General features: G+C 47.7%; 2 protein-coding genes across 2 annotated transcripts in view; both read right to left on the reverse strand.

The window, feature by feature from the left end:
* Positions 1-242: 242 nt before the first annotated feature.
* Positions 243-1611, reverse strand: Cebpe (CCAAT enhancer binding protein epsilon). Its single transcript, XM_090345474.1, has 2 exons — positions 1102-1611; positions 243-578 (listed from the first exon to the last, which is right to left on the reverse strand). The coding sequence occupies exons 1-2, from the start codon at positions 1609-1611 to the stop codon at positions 243-245; spliced, it is 846 nt and encodes a 281-aa protein (XP_090201600.1).
* Positions 1612-15540: 13929 nt separating this feature from the next.
* Positions 15541-24385, reverse strand: part of Slc7a8 (solute carrier family 7 member 8) — a 64665-nt gene continuing 55820 nt past the window's right edge. Inside the window, exons 8-11 of the mRNA XM_090345249.1 lie at positions 20735-20831; positions 18249-18398; positions 17347-17524; positions 15541-16061 (exon numbers count right to left, since the gene is read on the reverse strand). Of these exons, the coding sequence (XP_090201375.1) occupies positions 15886-16061; positions 17347-17524; positions 18249-18398; positions 20735-20831 (601 nt within the window). The 3' untranslated portion in view covers positions 15541-15885. The remainder of the gene's footprint in view (positions 16062-17346; positions 17525-18248; positions 18399-20734; positions 20832-24385) is intronic.

Consider the following 24385-nt stretch of genomic DNA (forward strand, 5'->3'; position numbering starts at 1 on the left):
CACACACACACACACACACACACACACACACACACACACACACACACACACACACACACACAGCAGCCCCAGAACAAGTCACAGTGCAATTTATTCAGCCACAGAATCAGTATGGGTCGTGCAGTCCTCTGCCACCAGCTGCCATAGACCATGGTCTGTGTCTTTGGGCTCTTAGGACCCCCTCAGGGTGGAGCGCCCCAAGATCAGGCCCCTTGCCTGGTGCCCACAGTTCACCAACTGGCTCAGCTGCAGCCCCCCACGCCCTTGATGAGGTTGGCAGCCTCGGGGATCTGGCGGAAGAGGTTGCGGAGAGTGTCCAGCTCCTGGGTGAGCTGCTCCACGCGGCTGCGCAGGCGTTCGTTCTCCGCCATGTATTCCAGAACCTTTTGCTGCGTCTCCAGGATGCGCCTCTTGGCCTTGTCCCGACTTTTGCGCACGGCGATGTTGTTGCGCTCTCGCCGCAGCCGGTACTCCAGGCTGTCTTTGTTGACTGTCTTCTTGCCCTTGTGCGAGGGGCCTGCTGGAGATGGGGCCTTGAGGAGCGGGCTGCAGGGGGGCGCAGCTGCAGCCAGAGGGGCCTGGAGGGGAAGGCACAGAAGGTCCCGAGTTGAGAGCCGGAGTTGAAGGCAGGGCAGAAATCCCGGCAGCCGCGACACACTTAGGCAAACCACAAGGACACAGGATTCCCAGCCAACCCTGAGTCCCAGGACCCACCATGGCGCTGCCTCTTGGGCACAGAGATCCTGCTCTGCCTGGCTAAACTCTCCTTTCTGCCTGCTAGACTACAATCATCAGACATTTCCTTTCCCAGGAGCAGGGAGCAGACAATCGTGAAAGTGGTATGGTGGGTAGCTGGGAAGCTGGTGGGGGTCTTGGGATGAGGCAGGTGGCTGACTTTGCCATAGTGACTTGAGCTCAGGATGGAGAGAATTTCACAGAGCAGGAAAGAGGGAGATGTTCATGTGCTGACGACTTCTGGTGGGTCAGTAGCACACAAACAACATCAAACTAGACTCATTCATGCCCCCACCCCAGCCTCTCTCCAACCCCCCCCCCCCACTGTCCCCCCAGGCATGGCAGGGAGAACTGATTTGCTCTTACCTTAAGGACTCGCATGGGCTGGCCAGGGGCTCCCAGGGTGGGCGGTAGATGCATGGATGTCTGGCCACAGTGTGCCACTTGGTATTGCAGGGGATTGTAGCCACCTCGGCTGGCCCCTCGGCTGCCCTCTGGTCCCCGGGGTTCTTCCTTGACAGCCACAGCCCTAGGGTCGTAGCTCCCAGGACTGCTGTAGATGCCAGATCCCAACACCTTCCTGTCGGGTCCGAAGGTGTGCGGAGGATAGGCGAACGATCGTGGGTCAGGTGGCAGGTAATGTGGGAAGGCAGGGGTTCCAGGGCCTTTAAGGCCTCGGGTCTCTGGTGCTGGCTTCATGGCAAAGAGATCAGAGAGTAGCTGCTCCTCCCCAGATTCGATGTAGGCCGAGAGGTCGATGGAGGCTTCATGCTCGCACATATCACTCAGTTCTCCAGCCCCAGCTCGGGCTACTGAGAACTCATGTGGCTGCTGGCCACCCCGGGGCTCGCAGTCATAGTAGGTCCCGTGGGACATGCTGGCCCGCCCCCTTAGCTCTCCGCCCCTGGGCTTCACTCCTGGGGCGCCCCTTGGGATGCTTCGCTTGCCCTTGCTCGGACCCCCCCTGCCCTAGATCTGCCCTAGATCTGCCCTCTCTGCTCTCCTCTGGCACCCACTCCTGTGTGGCTTTCTCTCCTCCCTCCCCTGCTCTGCTTCCCTTTCCTTCCTCTGCAGGCAATGCCTCTACTCTCTTCCCTTTCTCCCCCCCCTCTCTCCCTGGGGTGACTCAGGGAGGGGCAGGGCACACCCCAGAGGGAGGGATGCAAGGCTTCTAGAAAGGGGACCCTGAGCCTACTGAGCACTTGGGGATACTCTTTGGTGAGGCCTCTCATCAAAGGTTCTGGAGATGACCAGGAGCTGCTGTTTTAGGGGAGATTGCTTTTCCCTGCAGAGCTCAGGGGGGTCCAAATCCTTGCAGAAGGCAGCACCTCACTCTGCATCTCCTTCTCCACCAACTTCCGGAAAGTTCTGTGCAGAATAAGAGGACCAGGTCAGAGCCCTCCTCCAGAGTTGACCCCCAGGGTGGCTCCCAACTCCTCCCTTGACCAGCCTTCCTCCTGGTCCCTCAGTGCTGAGCTCCACCCCCAGTCAGTTCCTTCTGTTGCCCCACCTCCCAAAACATTCTCCCGGGCGCAGACCCAGGGGTGTTGTTTGAGGGGTTTAGAACAGAGTGGTAGGTTCTAGAAACAAGCCATTCTTGAGCCTGGGCCCTGCACCATGTATGCTCATTTGCTGGGCTTTTAACATGGGGTCTATGCAGAAACCTGAATGCCAACATTCCCAGACCTGGCTAGCTCCAGCAGCCCTGGTGGAGTCCGTGGCTTCCTAGCCTTGGCTGAGGGCTTGATTAGGACTTAGGCTCTGTGCCTCCAATCTAGGCTGGTTGTTACCCCGGAACCAACAGCCATGCTCCTCTAGTTGCTCTGGTGGCTCTCCTCCAGTTACCCTGCACCGCAGAAGGCTCAGGCTGGCACCCTGACACATACATTGTGAGCCTGAGGCTCTACCCCTCACTTCCTGTGCCCTGGGCTGCAGGCTCCGAGCTCTTTGCAACTCGGTTTGCTGTCTTTCCTTTTGCATGGCTGTTCTCTGACCTCCAATGTGTGTCTCTTGGGTCCACTTCCTCTTGTAGGCTTGAGAAGCCTTCTCTTTTGTCATCACCTCTTCCTGGAGCTCTGTGTCAGGGTCTTCAGGAGAAGCTCATGGTTTCTTGGTCTTGTACTGTTCCGCCCCCTCCCCCCCAACTTCCTTTTTCTCTTTCCTTTGGGAACACCTGCCCTTGTGTTAGAGCTACCTGCTGTGGTCCTCCTTTACCTGTCAAACTTCAAATGGCGTTGCAAGTCAAGTGAAAAGAAAAAGACACACAGATATGGATGATATTGGCTCTTTCTTTTTGATTTTTTTTCTCCCATCTTTAAGTAGTTGTACAAAAGGGTTTTAATCCAACGTATTGATTTTTTTTTTTTTTTGCCAGTCCTCGGGCTTGAATTCAGAGCTCAGGCACTGGCTTTGAACTTCTTTTGCTCAATGCTAGCACCCTACCACTTGAGCCATAGCACCACTCAACATATCAGTATATAAGTACAAATAATTGTGTGTGTGTGTGTGTGTGTGTGTATACCCTCATATGTGTTAGTTCTGGGACTTGAACTCAGGGTCTAGGCACTATCAGCTTTTCTACCCAAGGCTGCTGCTCTACCACAGAGTCACAGCACTGCTTCTGGCTTTTGTTGTTGTTGTTGTTGGCCATGGGAATTGAACTCAGGGCCTGGGTGCTGTCCCTGAGCTTTTTTTTTTTTTTTTTTGCCAGTCCTGGGCTTGGGCTCAGGGCATGAGCCCTGTCCTTGAACTTTCTCAAGGCTAGAGCTCTACCTCTTGAGCCTCAGCACCACTTCCGGCTTTTTTCTATGTATGTGGTACTGAGGAATCGAACCCATGTCTTTGTGCATGCTAGGCAAGCACTCTACCACTAGGCCAAACTCCTGGGCCCTGTCCCTGAGCTTTTTGTACAAGGCTAGCACTCTACTTGTGCAGTACAAGGCTACTGCACAACTTCCATGAGATTTTCATGGATTTTCCTGCTGCAAACTGAAGCCCTCAGATCTAAGCTTCCTGAGTAGCTAGGATTATAGGCCTGAGTCATGAGCACTTGGCAAGTATAATGAATCCTTTTTTTTTTTTTTTTTCAGGTCATGGGGCTTGAACTTGGCCTGGGCGATGTCTCTGAGCTCTTCAGCTCAAGGCTACCACCCTACCCCTTGAGCCAAGCCCCACTTCCTGTTTTCTAGAGGTTAACTGGAGATCCTCAGATCTCAGCCTGCTGAGTAGCTAGGATTACAGGTATGAACCACTGTGCCTGGTAGTATAATGAATCTTGATCAATGTCACCCCTTCTTTGTCTTCTCTCTTTCTTTTCTTTTGTGCTGGTACCGGGGCTCAAATCCAGGGCATGGATGCTGTACCTTTGCTATTTCATTAAGGCTGGAACTCTACAACTGGAGCTCTACTTCCGGCTTTCTGGTGGCTTTTTGAAGGTAAGAATGTCATGGATTTTTGCTACTCCACCTGGCTTTGAACTCCAATCCTCGGACTCAACTTCCTAAGTAGCTTGGATAACAGACACAAGACTCTAACATCTGCCTCTCCTCTTCTCTCCCCTCCCCCTTCCTTTCTCTCCTCTTGTCTTTCTCATTCTCTTTCTCTTTTCTTCTTTCTCTGAGATAAGGTCTTGCTACATACCCTAGGCTATGTACTCACGATTCTTCTGCTTTAGCCTCCTGGTGATTGAATTACAGGTATAAAATATCACCCCTGGTTTCATGGGCTTCTTTATTACCAACAAGCGCTGTGCAAGTCCTTTGGTAGCTAGAAGCTTTTGTAAGTTTGCTGTACTCTAAGGACCTGATCACTGTGAGGGAAAATATGGATGGGATACACGTGTCATTGAACATTCAGATAAAAAGTATGGGGGCCAGGAGTTTGGCCTAGTGGTAGAGTGCTTGCCTATCATGCACGAAGACCCAGGTTCGATTCCTCGGTACCCACATACATAGAAAAAAGCCGGAAGTGGTGCTGAGGCTCAAGTGGTAGAGCTCTAGCCTTGAGAAAGTCCAAGGACAGTGCTCAGGCCCTGAGCTCAAGCCCAGGACTGGCCAAAAAAAAAAAAAAAGTACAAATGTTGGTCTGGGAGCGTGGCCTAGTGGTAGCGTGCTGGCCTAACAAGCATGGAGCCCTGGGTTCAATTCCCTGGAGCTATACACACAGAAAAAGCCAGAAGTGGCGCCATGGAAGAGTGATAGCCTTGAACAAAAAGCATCCAAGGACGGTGTCCAAGCCCTGAGTTCAAGTCCCAGGACTGGCAAAAAAAAAAAAAGTGTAAATATAGGGGCTAAGACTGTGGTTTAGTGGTAGAATGCTTGCCTACCACGCATGAAGACCTGGTTTGATACCCCAGTACCAAATAAACAGAAAAAGCCAAAAGTGGTGCTGTGGCTCAAGTGGTAGAGTTCTAGCCTTGAGCAAAAGCAGTTCAGGGATAGTGCTCAGTCCTCCCCCCCCCCACAGGACAATTACATCCTCAGTACCACATAAAGAAAAAAAAGCTGGACCCTATGGCTCAAGTGGTAGAGTGCTAACCTTGAGCAAAAGAAGCTCGGGGACAGGGCCTAGACCCGGAGTTTAAGTCACAGGACTAGCAAAACATAAATAAATAAATAAATAACAATTAGAACTTGTCAACAAGTCTAGATAATGTTCTGTCCCTTACCCTCGGTCTTGTCCAAGTGCAGTCAGAGCACAACTTAAAGTACGGCCAGCTATACTTTCTCTAAAAATCCCTGACATGTTGATCAGCATCCATCCCAGACAGAGCTCAGGAAATATGTTGGAGAGTTTTTCCTTTCCATTTGCCAATAGATATAAGTAAAGCAAGGGACTCCAGTTTTGTGACAGTGCTCCTGTTGACCACTAGGTGGCAATGTTGATTTTCAAATTCCGGATTTCCATACTTTCTATGGTTTGGAATCAGGTAGTCAACAGAGGGCAGCCACTCTCTACCCTGGCACTAGCCCAAGCTGCTGGACCTTAGGAAGCAGGAACAGGAAAACATAGCCAGACCTGGGGGACTTACAGCTAGGTTACTGGGAAGGTGGGCAAGACTCTAGCTAGGGCATTGCTGGAGAAATTCTGTCCTTTTGGGCCAGGAGCATGGCCTAGTGGTAGAGTGCTTGCCTAGCATGCATGAAGACCCAGGTTCGATTCCTTATCACATACATACATACACAGAAAAGCATACATAGAAAAACACTGGAAATGGTGCTGTGGCTCAAGGGGTAGAGCTTTTAGCCTTGAGAAACCACGAGGACAGTGCTCCGGCCCTGAGTTCAAGCTTTGGGACTGCCAAAAAAAAAAAAGAAGAAGAAGAAAGAAAAGAAATCCTGTCTTCTCTCAACTTTGAAATAATGGTTAGCCTTATGTTGTCTGATAAATTATGCCTTTTCTTTCCCCCCCCACCGGGGTTCATTTTGATAAATACTATTTTTTTCATATATTTTTTATTGTAATTAATAGAAGGGTTACATTATATTCTCCAGATGGAAGTGCATTACTTCATGTACATTGATACCCTTTCTCATGTCTTGGTCCCCATTTCCCTCTCCCTGATAAATACTATTTTGTATCATCAGAGGCACATTGGGCATTGTGCCTTTGTGTTCTTCTCCTGAGAATGTCCTCCTTTGGTCTCACTGTGTGTGGATACTTAGAGTTCTGTATAATCTATCATGTCTTGATGTAAATTATGCCTTTTCAATCATTGGAACATTCAACTTCTCACACTAATGATTTTTCTGTGAGTTAAGTAGGAAAGAACATAATGCAAACATCATCATCATCATTATCATTGTTATTATTATTATTAATGCTAGTACTGAGGCTTGAACTTAGGTCCTGGGTGCTCTTCTGCTCAAGACAGGTGCTCTGCTGCTTGAGCCACAGCTCCATTTCTGGTCTTTTAGTGCTTAATTGGAAATTAGAGGCTCATTTGCTCTTTTGACCGGGCTGGATTCAAAGTTTGATTCTCAGAGCTTAGCCGACTGAATAGCTAGGGTTAAAGGTATAAGCCACTGATGTTTGGCAAGTGGACAGTAATTTTTTTAATATTTATTATTTTTATCTTGAAGTAGATGCACAAAAGAGTTTCAAGTCAACATCTGAGTTACTACATCTTGATCACTGTCTTCCCTTTCATCCATTCTCTCCCAATCCCACCCATCCTTCCGGGTTTCCTATTTCTAAATGTATACTTTGAACATGATTTCCTTTTCTCACCCTTCCTGGGTCCACTCTATTCCCCTCCTCTTGACCCTGCTGCACCCTTGTTAGGTCAACTTCTACCTCCCTGGTCTTCATTTTGTTAGACGTACATTAGTTATTCAAAGGAGTTATACTATTGGACTTCTCCCCTGCATATACCATACTTTCGTTCACACTTATGTGCATAGAGATAGTATTTGGTGGGAGGGGGGAGGGGGGCGGGGTCATGAGGCTAGAACTGGGCCTGGGCACTGTCCTTAAGTTCTTCAGCTCAAGGCTGCCACCCTACCCCTGGGCCTGGGTGCTGTCCCTGAGCTCTTCAGCTCAAGGCTACCACCTTACCCTTGAGCTAAACCCCATTTCCCATTTTGTGGAGGTTAATTGGAGATAAGAGTCTCAGGTTCTTTTGTGCCCAGGCTGGCTTTGAAACTTGATCCTTAGATCTTGGCCTCCTGAGTATCTAGGATTGCAGGAGTAGTGATAGTATTTTTAAAAAATATAATTTATTGGGGCCGGGAGTTTGACCTAGTGGTTGAGTGCTTGCCTAGTGTGCACCAAGACCCGGGTTTGATTCCTCAGTACCACATACATAGGAAAAAAAGCCAGAAGTGGTGCTGAGGCTCAAGTGGTAGAGCTCTAGCCTTGAGAAAGTCCAAGGACAGTGCTCAGGCCCTGAGCTCAAGCCCAGGACTGGCAAAAAAGTAATAATAATAATTTATTGTTATTGAGGTGTCATACCTAGGGGTTACCATTTCTTAAGTCAGGTGATGAGTATGTTTCTTTCTCTGTTTTTTTTTTTTGGGGGGGGTCAGTCTTGGGGCTTGAATTCAGGGCCTGGGCACTGTCCCTGAGTTTCTTTTACTCAAGGCTAGTGCTCTGCCACTTGAGCCACAGCACCACTTTTGGCTTTTTTTTTAAAAATGTATGTATGTAGTACTGAGGAATCAAACCCAGCACTTCGTGTATGCTAGGCGAGCACTCTACCACTAGGCTACCCTCCCAGCCACAGACACTATTTTTAATCCTATATTTATTAACAACGACTACAACAACAAATAAGGTTGAGAGATCCAACTCCCTTGCTGGTCTCAGAAAGGCCATGGCTTTGCTCTTGAAATGACACAGGGCTGAAGGGATGGGGAGGGGATTGCTATGTGACTCAGAGAACCAGTCACTCCCAGTCAGGGTCAGAGGAAGGCTGCCTCAGGAGCAGCAAATTGGGTGCTGGAGGAAGCGAGGAGATGTACAAACACAGCCGGCAGGAAATGAGAAAGCTGGCAGCTTGGGTCATTGAGATAAGTGGTTGGGGTCCCTGTGTTCCTGGAAAGGGCCAATGCGCCTGCCCACTGACATCAGCGTTTCCTAGCAACTGAAGATTTGGTGGGCAGCTGGTGCTCTAGATGCAGGGCTGGGGAAGGGCTGGGGGTGGGAGGGAGGGAGATGAGAGGACAGCACTAGCCAGGGGCTAGGGGTGCTTCTTGATGCTCAAGAAGGGAAAGATCCTGGTCCCGTTGCATGGATGTTGCCATTTGTTTGGATTAACTAAAACAATGAATGTATATTATGTTAGTGACTTGATGACCGGCCCCCTTCACACGCTAACTCCCTGAGCACCAGGCTTCCCCAAAGGGAAGTGACTGAGCAGAGTTGAGAAATGTCAGATCTGGGGTAAAAGCTGGCTCCCGCATCTACCATCTGTGTGTGTGTGTGTGTGTGTGTGTGTGTGTGTGTGTGTGTGTGTGTGTGTGTGTCCTGTCCCTTAGCTTTCTTTTTTTTTTTTTTGGTGGGGGGGGTCAGTCCTGCGGATTGAACTCAGGGCCTGGACACTGTCCTTGGACACTTTTGCTCAAGGCTAGCACTCTGTCATTTGAGTCACAGCGCCAATTCTGGCTTTTTCTCTGTATGTGGTACTGAGGAATTGAACACAGGGCTTCAGGCATGCTAGGCAAGCACTCTACCACTAGGCCGCGCTCCTGGCCTCTCGTAGCTTTTTCACTCAAGGCTGCCACTTGAGCCTCAGCTCCATTTCTGGCTGGTTAATTGGAGGTAGGAATCTCACAGATTTTTCTGCCACACCTGGCTTTAAGTCATGATTGTCTTGTCTTAGCTTCCTGATAGCTTATCTTGATGATCTTGGTAACCGCTTCATCTTACCTGTCAAATGGTAGTGGTAATGCCTCCTCCAAAGGGTTGTTTAAACTTAGAATAAGATCATGTATATGTATAGTAGATTTGGAGTACAAGTCCCCTTCTTCCTTCTCACCTACTCCTGGTGTTTAGTATGGCATCTTAAGCTTTCTTTTCTCCTAGTACTGAGGCTGAAACTCAGGGTCTTGAACTTGCTCAGCTGGTACTGTAGCTCAGGTTATTTATGTATTTTGAAATAGAATATCTCAGACTTTCTATCTAGGCTGAAACCACATTCCTTTGATCTCATTCTCCTGAGTAGCTAGGACTACAAGAGTAAGCCACTAGTTTCTGGTCCTTTTTTTTTTTTGCCAGTCCTGGGGCTTGAACTCAGGTCCTGGGCACTGTCCTTGAGTGTTCTCAAGGCTAGCACTCTACCACTTGAGCCACAGCACCACTTCTGGCTTTTCTATGTATGTGGTACTGAGGAACTGAACTCGGGTCTTTGTGCATGCTAGGCAAACACTCCTACTAGGCCAAACTCCTGGCCCCAAGAGATGTACTTTTTCCCTGACTTATGTAACTATAACCAACATTATAATAATTTTTGTCAGTCACGGGACTTGAACTCTGGGCCTGGGCGTTGTCTCTGAGCTCTTTAGCTTGAGCCACAGCACCACTTCTGGTTTTCTGGTGGTTAATTGGAGATAAGAGTCTCATGGACTTTAGTACCTGGGCTGCTTTGAACCGTGATCCTCAGATCTCAGCCTCCTGAGTAGCTAGGATTACAGGCGTGAGTCACTAATAATTTTTCTTTTCTTTTTTTTCTTTTTCTTTTTCTTTTTTTTTAAGTGACTGGCAGAGTTAAGCCAGGAAAAAGACCTGGGTTAAAAATAAAGGTTTGGGGCCGGGAGTTTGGCCTAGTGGTAGAGTGTTTGCCTAGCATGCACGAAGACCTGGGTTCGATTCCTAGGTACCACATACATAGAAAAAAAGCCGGAAGTGGTGTTGAAGCTCAAGTGGTAGAGTGCTAGCATTGAGAAAGTCCAAGGACAGTGCTCAGGCCCTGAGCCCAAGACCAGGACTGGCAAAAATAAATAAATAAATAAATAAAGGTTTGGGGGCCAGGAGTTTGGCCTAGTGGTAGAGTGCTTACCTAGCATGCACGAAGACCTGGGTTCGATTCCTTGGTATCACATATATAGCCAGAAGTGGTGCTAAGGTTCAAGTGTCTAAGGACAGTGCTCAGGCCCTGAGCTCACTCCCAGGACTGACAAAAAGTAAAATAAAATAAAATAAAATAAAGGTTTGTTGCTCAGGAAGAGATTCACATCTGGCCATTTAATCAGGTTGAAAAGATCAGCAGGTGTCTTTGTACAGACAGAACTCCCAGGAACTAGTGTCTCAGTGGAGTGGGAAAAGCCCAGAAATGGGGCAGGCCAGGAAAAGTGGATGAGCTGAGGAAGAGGAACTCCTGTTTGTAATCTTAGTTACCCAGAAGGCTGAGATCTGAGGATTGTGAGCAGAAGAGTCCAGGAGAAGATTTGCGTATCTGTGTGCGTGCGCACGTACGTGCGTGCGTGCGTGCGTGTGTGTTTGTATTGCTGGTTCTTGGGCTTGAACTCAGGGTTTTGACAAGGTCCTTGAGTTTCTTTGGTCAAGGCTGGCCCTCTACCACTTGAGTCACAGTTCCACTTCTGGCTCTTTTGGCAATTAATTGGAGATAAGTGTCTCCACTGACTTCCTTTCTCCACTGACTTGAACTAGAGATCCTCAGGTCTCAGCTTGTTGAGTAGCTAGGATTACAGGTGTAAACCACCTGTGCCCAGCCCTGGGAGACTGTTATCTCCATTTAACCAGCTAAGACCTAAAATATGGAGACAGGCTAAGTAACACCATCATCTTGTACTTACTGCCATCTTGGTGTCTTAATAGATGATGGGGACTTTCTGATCCAGTTCTGACAACTCCAGAAGCGATCTAGGTCATTCTTTGAATTGCAGATGTGGCATGGGTTGCTCTAGGAGAATCCTCCAAAAAATGCTTGCCCTTAGCCCCTGCTTATTCCACTCTGCTTGCTTTGTTTCTGTAAACATATTTTTGATAGGCTTAGTTCCTCATACCAATCATGTCAGTTTGCTAATTTTTTGGCCAGTCCTGGGGCTTGAACTCAGGGCCTGGGCTCTGTCCCTGAGTTTCTTGCTGTTCTCAAGGCTAGAGCTCTACTACTTGAGCCACAGCACCACTTCCAGCTTTTTCTATGTAGATGGTGAAGGAAACTGAGCATAACTATCTTTAGATTGTCACCTGGAAATTCTAGAAATAATCAAAAATTGAACAGTTTGGAATGTGAACCTTGTTTCTACTTGATCAATAACAGTTACTGAAATTGTTGTTATAAATGGTTAAACCAAATGAGCTGAAGAGCTCAGGGACAGCCACCAGGCCCAGAGTTCAATCCCCATGATCAACAAAATAAATAAACAAACAACTAATAAAAAATGGATGGGAGGCTTGGTGAATAGCTTCTTGCACAAGGCTGGCCTCTACTGAGATTAGGCCTCATCACACCTCCTCCAGAAATGTTAAACAGGTGAAGTGACTTGCCCCAGGACACACAACTATTCTGTGGTTGGCTGAGCCTAGGAGCTAAGTATCTGGCATGGTGGCTGGGTGTCCCTGAGGATGGCAAGTGTCCTGCCAGGAAATGCCACAACCCCAGCAGGGGTGTTAAGCTAGTCTGGAGTATCCAACCTGGCAGTGTCCTCAGTGTCACCAAGGGTGAAGGAGGAAGTCTGCCTCTCTGTTCCATCCCCACAGGCTGTAGGTCTAACAGCAGAGCCGGCTCTGGAATGATGCTGCCTGAGGACAGACTGAAGCAAGAATTGGATGCAGTGCCATCAGCTTCCTCTCGCAGTTCACGCCAAACACTAGAAAGTACTTAACCTTTTTCTGTTTCTCTTTCATGGGGTTTGAACTCTGTCCCTGAACTCTTCAGCTCAAGGCTAGCATTCTATACTTTGAGCCACAGTGCCACTTCTGGTTTTCTGGTGGTTAATTGAAGATAAGAGTCTCGTGGACTTCATGTGCCCAGGCTGGCTTTGAACCTCAATCCTCAGATTCCATCCTCCTGATTAGCTAGGATTACAGGTGTGAGCTTTTGGCACCTGATTTTAGCCTATCTTCTTTGTCTTCCTTTTCCCTAGTCCTAAGCTAATCATCCTCTCAGATAGCTCTTCATGGCTGACTCTCCTAGGAAGCTCTTTGGATGATCTAGGTGCTTTATTGTTTATTTGTTTGGTGTGCCATTACCAAGGCTTGAACTCAGGGCCTGGGCATGGTCCCAGAGCTACTTTGCTCAAGGCCAGAACTCTACCACTTGATCGACACTTCTACTTTCAGCTTTTTTTGATGGTTAATTGGAGCTAGGAGTCTCTGGGACTTTCTCTGCCTGGGCTAGCTTTGAACCATGATCTTCAGATCTCAGTCTCAGCACCTCATGGATGCTTTAGTCTTTACTCAGCCCTCCCTATTCAGCTGAAGTCTTTGTTGTCAGGCTTTGGGGCACCAACCTTGCCTTTGCCTGCTGAGCTGACTTCTTGCCACCTTAGGAAATAATTGGCTTTTCTTTTGGGTCAGCATACTAGCTTTGAGGATGATATACCAAAGCTTAATAACTTTTTGTCGGTCCTGGGACTTGAACTCAGGGCCTGGGCACTGCCTTGGGCTTTCTCAAGGCTAGTTCTCTACCACTTGAGCCACAGCAGCACTTCCATCTCTTTTTGTGTATGTGGTACAATGGAATTGAACCCAGGGTTTCGTGCATACTAGGCAAGCACTCTGCCACTAGGCCAAACTCTCAGCCCCCCCTTTTTGTTTAACCTTTTATAAGATTGTTATTATTATAAAGTTGATGTACTCAGAGAGTTAAAGTTACCTAAGTCAGGTAGAGTACATTTTATTTTATGTATTTATTTTTTTTTGCCAGTCCTGGGCTTGAGCTCAGGGCCTGAGCCCTGTCCTTGGACTTTCTCAAGGCTAGAGCTCTGCCACTTGAGCCTCAGCATCACTTTCAGCTTTTTTCTATGCATGTGGTACCGAGGAATTGAACCCGGGTCTGCGTGCATGCTAGGCAAGCACTCTACCACTAGGCCAAACTCCCGGCTCCATTTTATTTTTTTAATGTCAGTTATGGGGCTTTAATTCAGGGCCTGGGTGTTGTCTGAGCGATTCTGCTCACAGCTATCACTGAGCTACAGCACCAGCTCTAGTTTTCTGGTGGTTAACTGGAGAGTCTCACAGATTTTTCTGCCCATCCTGGCTTTGTACCTTGATCCTCAGATCTCAGCCACCTGAGTAGTTAGGATTACAGGCATTAGTTACCAGCACTTGGCTAAGAGTACATTTCTTTTTGGACACTATCACCCCTTGTGACTCCACAGAAGGAGGCAGAGGTAGTTTGAATGTACAGGCTGAGTCCCTAGGGGCAGCCTTGAAGTTTATGGAGGTGAAGGGCTTTCAGAATGCCATCCTAGAAACAACCAGACAACCCAGGACCTCTTGATTAAGAAAAAAAAAAAAATCCACTGACTTTGAGAAGGTCATTTAATTATCAACACCAAATTCATTTCCATTTAAAATTTTATTCCATGAAAAGAAAATAAAAACCTACACACAAAAAAAGTCTAAAACCTAAAACCAATTCACTGACAGAAGATGATCAAGGTTCTAACTCTATTCCTCAATCTTACATTAAAAAAATCCAAAAGAAATAGAAATAAAGGCTTCAAAAATATGTATCCAAAAAGTAAGGCATCCACTTTACAAAAAAGAGAAAATAATAATAATTGAAGAAGGGTAGGAGACTGGAGGAATGAGAAGAGGAAGATCATGAGCTGGTCCCTTGTCCTCCAGAGGCTCCCCCCAGCCTGCCTGGAGTCTTCTCTGAAGGGCTCCATTCTCACCAGGAAGGGATCAACAGAGCCAGCCACATGGGAGCTGGGAGACTTGACTCAGGCCATGAAGAGTCCCTTGGGTATTCCAGTTTCAGCAGATGGAATTGGAGTGGGAGGTGGTAGGGAAGTGTTCCATCTCAGGATATAAGGATCCTGTCCTTAGCACAGCAGGGATGTGTGTGTGTGTGTGTGTGTGTGTGTGTGTGTGTGTGTGTGTGCGTGCGCGCGCGAGTGTGTATACCAGTCCTGGTTCTTGAACCCAACCTGCACGCTGTCCCTGAGCTTTTTCTGCTCAAGGCCAGTGCTCTACAGCTGGAGTCACAGCTCCACTTCCGGCTTTTTGGTGGTTAACTGGAGATGAGTCTCAAGGATTTTCTGGTGTGGGCTGGCTTTGAACCACAGTCCCTAGAGCTCAGCTAGGATCACAGGCAAGAGCCACTGATACCAACCCAAGAAGGAACTGACATTTTTTGGTGGGTCATGGGACTTGAACTCTGGCCCTGGGCACTGTCCCTGAGCTCTTCAGCTCAAGGCCACCACTCTAGTCTTGAGCCAAGCCCCACTTCCTATTTTCTAGAGGTTAACTGGAAATAAGAGTCTCAGGTCTTTTTGTGAACCTTGATCCTCAGATGTCAGCCTCCTGAGTAGCTAGGACTACAGGTGTGAGCCACTGGCCTGGCTTAAGGAAGTGATTTTTACAAAACAGCTTCTCCACCCAGTCCCCCAGATTCTAGAATGGGCAGCTGTGAGGGGGGTGGGGGAGAGACAGGAAGTGACATTTCCTCCCAGGGAAGGGGTTTTTAACACTAATACCTCCTGAGGGATAGAAATAGGGGGTATTTTTAGGCCAGTTCTTGGATGAAGTGACTAGAAGCTGTTTGGCTCCCATTTGGTTTCAGGCCTGAAGGGCTTGCGGATCCTTCATACCTGGCCCCTGAGCCAAGGCCCAGAGGAGGCGGAGAGCATGATAGGGGAACCTGCAGTGCTGGCTTGGTGTGGCTGTGCTGTAGTCCTTACTCCTCTCTAGGGGTTGGGGAGGGAGAAGCAGCAGAGTCTTGGTCATGCAGAGAGAGTTGTCTACCATAGTGGGAATAAAGTCTTTCTGGCTTCAGGGAGCCTTGGCACCATGTTGGGAGCAGGAGGCAGGAGGAGGTGGGGCAGGGCCTTTCCCCGGGTGTTCTGTAGCTCTAGCTTAGAGCTGGGGAAGGGACAGTTCTCCTGCCCTTGGTCCATAGGTCAGTGAGGGGGAGGTCTGCTGAAAGGAGTCTTTCTGGACAAGAAGGCCAATTCGGGTAGGAAGAGGAATGGTGGGAAAGAGAGGGTGGAGGGAAGGGAACCCATTTGACTTTGGGGTATCTGGTAAACAGAGAGGGGTTTAGGTCTCTTCAAGGTAATCTTGAGTTTGTCTTCACCAAGCAACTCCCTGGGGTGGGAACTTGTCTCAGAACACAAGCGTTCCTGGGACTCAGGAATGGAAAGGGAAGGCAGTAGTAATTCAGGATTCAACCTGAGGGTGTGGGCCCGGGAGGCAGGACCCTCAAGGGCACTCTTGGCATCTCTACTCTTCTCTAGCATCTGGAGTGTAGGCTGTCCTTGCGTGGGGCTTTGGACATGCGCCCTGGGGTGACAGGCTGCTTCTTTGGATGTCAGTGTCTTTATCATTATTCACCACTTACACATAGGACCTGCTCCTGCCTGGTAGAAGTAGAGTGGTGTGTGTGTGTGTGTGTGTGTGTGTGTGTGTGTGTGTGTGTGTGTGTGTGTGTGTGTGGTGCATACCCAGGCAAGGAAAACAGGCAGAAAGGAGGAGAAAGGAGGGAGCAGCCAGGTGAGCAGGTATGAGAACGTGGTGTCCTCAGGGCTGCGGCTGCTCCGCTGAGTCCTGGTCCCTGGTGGGAGTGGGTTGGTACATGGCTTGCTGTGGCTGCTGTTCTTCCTCCATGTCCTCACTCGCCCCCTCTAGCCCCGAATCCCCCTCCATCTGGGGATAAACAACCACGCACAGCTTCTGGCTCACCAGGGTTAGCAACTCTGTAGAAGGAAACATGGAGAAACCAAGTCAGTGCTGACCAGGTCATGACCCTAGCAGCCCTTCTCGTCCAGGCTTTACTGTTGTGGAGCAGCCAGCAGCTCACTCTCTAATGCTGACTTTTTTCCCCCCGCCCCAGTCCTGGGGCTTGAACTCAGGGCCTGAGCACCGTCTTTAGGCTTTCTCAAGGCTAGTGCTCTACCATTTGAGCCACAGCACCACTTCTAGCTTTTTCTGTGTATGTGGTACTGAGGAATTGAACCCAGAGCTTCGTGTATGCTAGGCAAGCACTCTGTCATTAGGCCATGCTCCCGACCCTAGTGCTGGCTATTTTGTGTCTGCTGTTACTCACTCATCTAGGACCTAGTCTTCCATCTGCCCTGGGCCCTTTGACCCCACCCAATTCCAGAGTCGCTGCGGGCCTCCACTCAGCACTGGGTAGGTCCTGCAGTAGGGCTGGCAGGCTGTCTAATGTCTGTGGCAGAACATCAGCTGTTTTCTTCTCTCCGAGAGTCTTGGGAAAACATCTGCCACTTCCGGCTCCAACCCTTTCTTGAGAGCCCGGTGGACTCCGGTGAAGGTGACGCATTCTTCCTGATCCTGACTGTGTGTGTGTGCATGGGCACATGTGTGTACCAGTACTAAGGTTTAAATTTAGAACCTTGGATTCTTCTTTTTGTTATTGATCATGGGACTTAAACTCTAGTCTAATGGACTTGCCTGCCTGGGCTGGTTTTAAACCACAATCCTCAGATCCCAACTTTCTAAGTAGCTAGGATTACAAGTGTGAGATACTCACTGCTATCCAGCTAGAACCTTGGGTTCTTGCTTAGCTCTATTGCTCGAAATTGGTACTCTACTACCTGAGCCATACCTCTATTTCTGAATTTATTTTTGCCAGTCCTGTGGCTAGAACTCAGGGCCTGGGCATTGTCCTTGAGTCTTTTATTTGAATCACAGCACCACCTCCAGCTTTTTCTGTATATGTAGAACCAAGGAATCAAACCCAGGGCTTTGGGTATGCTAGGCAAGCACTCTACCACTAGGCTAAACTCCTGGCACCCTTTCGTTTGTTTGTTTTTGCTGCTTAGAGATAAGGGTTTCTCAGATGTCTGGCAGGACTGGTTTCGAATCCCAGTCCTCAGATCTCAGTCTCCTGAGTAGCTAAGATTACACAGATGAGCCACCAGCACTTGGCTGTTTCTCGATTTAGTTCGAACTCCCCTGGCAAACTGCTGACCATTGTGTCCCAGAGCCCCCAGTGCAACCAGAGCCACAACAACTCACCAATAAAGCCGCTGAAACACTTGGGCTTGTGTTGCCAGTAGACACCCAGGAAATACACTGGCACTCCAGTGAGCATGATAGCCAGGCCGATGCCACACACCACTGGCTCAGACCACAGGCTAAAGATCAGCAGGAAAGCCCAGAACAGCAGGTAGATGATGGGAAACAGCAGGCTGACCTGTGGAGAGGCACTGTGAGCTCCAGATCAGGACACCATCCCTCTTCCTTACCCACATCTTTTAGGACACAGGCTGGGCTCTGCTCTACCCTGTGTCTCATATCCTCAGCTCTGACAGGACAAGTGCTAGAACAAATGTTGGTTGGACAGTGTAACACGAATAGGATGGGGAAGGGGAAGGAAGGATCCTCATTGCGCATGTCTTCTGTGCCCTCAAGTCCCTGGCAAGCACCTGTGGTAGCCAGAGGACTCTGTGAGGATCAGGCTTACTAGTAACTTGTAACACTTGCCGAGGTCCTCGAGTGGAGGAGAGGCAAGGAGGATCAGGATCTGGGTTTATGTGGTACCTGGCTCCCCACCATCTCTTGGTAGCGCTCATAGGAGAATACAATGGCAAGTAGTGCCCCCACTATTTTTTTTGGGGGGGGGCTAGGATCAGTCTCAATAGAGAAACAAATGGAGAAGTTAAATCCACTAGTTCCTAGGAAATCAAGAAAGCTGGAGGTGTAGCAGCCTTCTTCCTGGCCTCGCTTTCTCAGAGGGAATGGTGGGGGTAGGGAGATTATGTTATTTTTCTTGACTTTGATTTGTCTGTCAGTCTGTTACTATCACAGGGTGCTGTCCTGCGGTCAGTGACTAAGAACAGAGGTGATGGACTCAGTGCTGCGGCAAGGACCGGTGGAGGATGGAGAAGGAGCCCCCAAGAACAAACAGGTCCTCTTACCTTGATGGGGCGGGGAATGTCAGGTTTCTTCCAGCGAAGGACGATCTGTCCAGCAACTGTGACCCCATAGAAGAGGTAGTTGATGAAGCCCACGTAGTTGATAAGTGTGTACATGTCACTAGTGACCAGCATCAGCAACGTGGAGAGACACTGGGGAAAGAAGGGCTCATCGGCGACGAGAAGGGCATTGGGGGTCTGGAAGATGTTCATAGGTCAGGGAGAAAACCTCCGCTCCATATCGACTATACTAAATAAACAAGTGTGGGAGGGCCAGGAGTGTGGCCTAGTGGTAGAGTGCCTGCCTACCATGCACAAAGATCCAGGCTCGATTCCTCGGTACCACAAACATAAGAGAAAGCCAGAAGTGGTTACAGTGGCTCAAGTGGTAGGGCTCTAGTCTTGAGAAAGTCCAAGGACAGCCCTGAGTTCAAGCCCAGGACTGGCCAAGTAAATAAATAAAATAACGTGGCGAACATCTCAGGATGGAGACTTCTTCCCATCCCTAGCAGCTCTGCCATTACTCTATATTTGTTGCTAGGAGCTTCCCTCCCCTTTGAACTCATGGCCTGGACACTGGATCAAGTTCAGTCATGCCTCAGCTTCTGACTTTTCGGTGGTTAGTTGGAATCTGATGAACTTTCCTGTCTAGGCTGGCTTTGATTCACAAGCCTCAGATCATGCTTTCCCGAGTAGCTAGCTAGGATAACACACATAAGTGAAGTTCTCTCTTCTTACAAAAGTATAATCAAATTATGTAACCATAGTATGCTCTTGAGACTAACCAGTCATCACGGACTCCTGGTTTGGCCAAATGTGACCCTAGTGTCATTTTATATTTTTCTCTTGGTTATAGCCTCAAGCAGATTTCCTTTTCCTTTTTGTTTCCTTTTTAGGGAACATTTATTAACTGAAGATTAAAGCTTTGTTATTGTGCCTCTCCTTTTTTCTGGCCAAGTCATCTCATTTATTTTCCTTTTTTTTTCTTTTTTTAATATGGATAAAGTTACATAGCCAGGTTTTATCCGAGCCTTTTGATGATAGGAATTCATTTAACCTTCATAATATCCCTATGAGGTTTTCTTCATGAAGGTCACTTCCTAACTTGAAAGTTATCTCTGTGGCTCTCAGAGAAGGAACCACACTCTCGCTCCCTGATTATCTGTGAAGGCCAAAGAAAGGTTCTGGTCTCCTCTGAAATCTTATGGTGAGAAGATTATAAAGGGTGGATAAGCCACATTCTTGTTGTACTTGTCCTACAGCCAAAGAATTGCATCAGCTGCTCGAAAGAAAAGATGGTTGGCTCACTTCTCCCTCCATCTACAACAAAGTGGTCACAAACCTCACTTTCTCTCTGCCTGAACATTCTGAATTTCCCCCGGTAACCTCTGGCCACTTCTCCTGTACACTCAAGTCATTTTTAATATTCTATTCAGGATTCAGGAGACTAAAACATAACTACCAACTCAATCGTGGCAAGTCGTTGCTCTATCCTTTATCTCTCCAGGGACATTTTAACCCCTGTCTTTTCTCTATTCCAAATTTCTCTTTTTCTAACTTTAGGTGATCGAGTCTTCTCTTTATAAGATTCCTCCCATCACCTCACCCCATTTTGGTGTATCTTTCACACTGACTTTGCTCCAGTGACATTTCTTAAGAAATGGACTGTGTTTCCTGAGGCAAAAAGGTGGGAGGTCAGAGATGTGGAGTGGAGAGTGGTGTGATAACCAGCAAGGCTGCACCAGAGCCATACCCCAAGAAAACAAGTGTCAGGAAACGGGGAAGTCTCTGCGACACTGCAGCATTCTAAGGCAACCACTTCTATCTGCCTCATCTTCCATCCATCCTGAGGAAAAAGCGCCAGCCTGAGAGTTTTAAGATATTGTCTCTCAAGATCTTTCCTCATCATATTCTTTATATTTGGGAGGCTTGAATTTAGGACCTAGACATTGTCCTTGAGCTTTTGTACAAAGCTAATGTTCTATCACAGATCTACTTCTGGGTTTCTGGTGGTTAACTGGAAATGAGGATAGTGGCTTCGAACCACTCTCCTCAGATCTCCACTTTCTGAGTAGCTAGGATGACAGGGGTGTGTCACCAGAGCCTGGCTTTTTTGTTTATTTGTTGTTTGTGTTTGAACTGGGACTTGAATATAGGGCCTTTAGCAGCTGTTCCTTGGCTTTTTTTTTTTCCCCCATACAAGCTCCACTTGTGGCTTTTTTTTTTTCTGGTAAATTGGAGGCAAGAGTCTCAAGGACTCTTTTGCTCTGGCTAGCTTTAATCCATGATTGTCCAATCTCAGCCTCTTGAGAAGCTAGAATTATAGCTATGAGCTATCCGTGCCTGGCTTCTTACATTATTTACTATCACTAAAATCAATGAATACAGTTTCTAGACTATTTAAGGTGTATGTATATAACTATGGACTCCCAGCTGAGCATAAGCACAAAAAAGAACGTGTGTTGGGTTAGTGGCAGGCAGGCCCTTACTGTGAAGAGCAGAGCCGGGATTGGGGTACAACGCTTCACGTGAATCATGGCCAGCACGCTGGGAAGGTGACCTTCTCTGGCTCCAGCAAAGAACAGCCTAGCAGGGAGAAAAGCAGGTCAGCTTGGGATAGCCCCAGACCATCACGCCAGGGTACCCTCATCCATGCCCACTGTCTGCCCGTACAGCAGCACCCTTCTCCAACCAGAACCCGGCCTTTGTGTGTACATCTTCCACCCACGAGTCATCCTGGGACCCGCATCACAAATGCATGTATAGGCCATCCAGAGTCAGACCAGTGTTTCTGGATGCGTCTTCACCCTGGGTGTGGTTTGGCTGGCTTAAGGCACTGATTGGCTTGTCACTTGACACCACTGCTAAAGCCTCTAATGCTGTAGGTCCTTTTAAAATGAGCTATTTTAAAATTCTGTTTCTGCATCTTGAATTCAGGGCCTGGGCACTGGGCTATTTTCACTTCAAGGCTGACACTCTAGCATTTGAGCCACACCTCTACATGTAGCTTTTCTGCTATTTAATTGGAGAAAAGAGTTTCTTAGATTTGTCTGGCCAGCTGGCTTTGACTCTTGATCTTCAGATCTCAGCCTCCTGAGTAGCTAGAATTACAGGCTGGAGCTATGGGTGCCTGGTTTAAAAAAAATGGGACCTTCTTGACCTACAAAGAATACCGATTCCTTGATACACTTGTGGGGACTGAATTGTACATGAAAAACTTTTAAAATATTTTTCTCCATTCAGAAGGTAGTGAGCAGCAGACAAAAGAGTCAGGTGGGAACCTGGAGGAGCCATAGAAATGTTCTGGTGGTGGTCATATGACTGTAAATATCTGCCAACACCCATGAGATTGAATACTTATAATCTATACATTTTGTTGTATATTTTGTAATAATTTTAAAATAATACTCTTTAAAATTTATACCACTAGAGCTACTTGTTGTATTCCTAAGCAAAGAAATTCCTGTCCCAAAGAAATGAATGGATAGGCATATATATATAATATATATATCTCTCTATATACATATCTATCTATATACATACATAAAGTTATTATTATTATTGTCATTTTATTATTTTTCAATCCTGGATATTAAACATAGAGTCTATGCATCTTTTTTCATATATTTTTTATTGTAATTAATAGAAGAGTTACATCATATTCACCAGATAGAAGGTGCATTACTTCACATAGGGCCTGTGCATCTTTAAGTTATATCCTCTGCCCTATAAGATATTCTGATGATAAGAAAAAAAAAACCTGGAAATATCCTAAATGCTTAAAAGGATTTGATAGATTAAAGAAAATATGCTGGCTGGGGGTTTGGCCTAGTGGTAGAGTGCTTGCCTAGCATGCATGAAGACCCGGGTTTGATTCCTCGGTACCACATATATAGAAAAAAGCCGGAAGTGGTGCTGAGGCTCAAGTGGTAGAGCTCTAGCCTTGAAAAAGTCCAAGGACAGTGCTCAGGCCCTGAGCTCAAGCCCAGGACTGGTAAAAAAAAAAATAAAAATTTAAAAAATGTTTTTGAAGCTGGGTGTTTGTTGCTCATGCTTGTAATTCTAGCTATTCAGGAGGGTGAGATCTGAGGATTGGGATTTGAATCCAGCCTGGGCAGAAAAGTCCATGAGACTCTTATCTTTAAGTAATCACACACACAGCTGGAAGTGGAACTGTGGTTCAAGCTTTAAGCAAAAAAGCTCAGGGACTACATTCAGGCCTTGAGTTCAAGCCTCAGGACTAGCACAATTAAGAAAGAAAAAGAAAGATTGTTTTGAAAACAAATCAACCAAGGTTGTAAGAGAACATGTATATAATCACAATGTAACATTAAATTTGAGAGAGAGAGAGAGAGAGACAGGGAGAGAGAGGGAGGGAGGGAGAGAAAACTGTGATTCTAAGCCTGTCATGGAGCAGTACACTTGTAATCCAAGCACCAGGAAGGCAGGAGGAGTGTGTGTGGGGGGTGGGGGGAGATTCAGAGTTTCAGGCTAACTTGAACTACATAGCAAGTGTATGTAAGGCAGAAAGGAAGGAAGGAAGTTAGGAAGGAATGAAGAATACTGTGGTCTCAATAAATTTAAAACCTATTTTTGGAAATGTGTAAAAAAGAAAATTGCATGAGAATCCAGGAGGGTGGCCTAGTGGTAGAGTGCTTGCCTAGCATGCAAGAAGACCCAGGTTCGATTCCTCAGTACCACATACACAGAAAAAGCCAGAAGCAGTGCTGTGGCTCAAGTGGTAGAGCACTAACCTTGAGAAAGCCCAACACAGTGCTCAGGCTCTGAGTTCAAGCCCCAGGACTGGCAAAAACAAAACAAAACAAACAAACAAAACAGTAAAATGGCAGCCAGGTGCTGGTCATACCTATAATCCTAGCTACTCAGGAGGCTGAGATGTGAGGATGAAGGTTTGAAGCCAGCACCTCGGAGGAAAGGGATGGTGTGATAGGGACAGAAAGACACACATTTGCAGGTTTTTGTTTTGTTTTGTTTTGTTTTGAGATAGTATGTCTATGTAGCCCAGACTGGCCTTGAACTCAAAATCTTCCTATGTTAGTTTCCCAAGTGCTGTGATTACAGGCATCCCCCGCCCCCAACACGTGAGGAGTTCTGAAGAGAACGGTTCTTTGCTTTGTAAATGGTATATGAGGATAGCGTGCGTGAACAGCAGCAGCTGTGAGATGTAGACTTGCCGCCCTGTGTCACCTAGACCAGTGTCACTGGTCTCATGCACTCACTCACCTCCCTCCTCATGCCATATCCCCTTGCCATGCAGCCACATGCACCAGACTGAGCCCTGGTCCCTGGTGGGACCTCACTGTGCACACAGCCAGGGCCCCTCATTCCCACCCTTCCTCTACATGCAGCCAGGACTGAGAATAACTGCCCGGGTCCCCTCAGTGTTCTCCGGTGTCCTGGCTCCTCAGGATCCCAGAACAGGAAAGAGGCAAGGAAGCAGAGGAAGGAGGGGGGACAGAAAGAACCAGAAGATGAGCAAAGGAGGTCTGGGTAGGTGATGCCCAGCCTCTGAAGCAGAGGGCTGAGCCCACAGTGCACCACCGTCTCCCACATGCATGCACAACTATGCTGCATGCACACAGGCCGCTGCGTGGCCTGCCTGAGGGACAAACCCCACTCTAAAGCGACTGTAGCCAGTCACTGTCCTCCAACAGCCTCATGTGTCACTGCTCTTCCACTGTCCACCCTTGGCTGGGGCTTGCAGGCAGCCACGGCTCCTGTGTAACACGCACATGAGGTTTCTGTGGGTGAGTGTCATAGGCTCTGGACACCCACACACCTTCTCTTCTGCCCTGGGTTTCTAAACGATGGTTCTACTTGTCATGTCACAGAAACATCCCTGTGGGATTTTTCACTAAGATTTGAACTCAGGTCCTTGATCTTTCTTGAACCATACCTCCTGTTCAGCTTTTTGCCAGATATTTTAGAGATAGAGTCTAGTAGCCTTTTGTGCCTGGATTGGCTTTGCATCTCAATCCTTAGACCCCAGCCTCCCAAGTAGCTAGGATTCCAGGTTCGAGCCACCAGCATCCAGTTGAGTAACATCTGCCTATTGAGTAGGGACCAGACCTGAAATGGTCCTGACACTCTGAGTGCTCTTATTCCATGTCCAGCCTTGT

The sequence above is a fragment of the Megascapheus bottae genome, chromosome 14 (genome assembly GCF_031878675.1).
Source record: "Megascapheus bottae isolate mThoBot1 chromosome 14, mThoBot2.hap1, whole genome shotgun sequence".
NCBI lineage: Eukaryota > Metazoa > Chordata > Mammalia > Rodentia > Geomyidae > Megascapheus > Megascapheus bottae.

Bases quoted from the DNA above. Each gene is read 5' to 3' on its own strand.
- Cebpe (XM_090345474.1), bottom strand. From the start codon at position 1,611: ATGTCCCACGGGACCTACTATGACTGCGAGCCCCGGGGTGGCCAGCAG. The intron at 579-1,101 runs GTAAGAGCAAAT...CTTCCCCTCCAG, and splicing joins AGCCCATGCGAGTCCTTAAG to GCCCCTCTGGCTGCAGCTGC.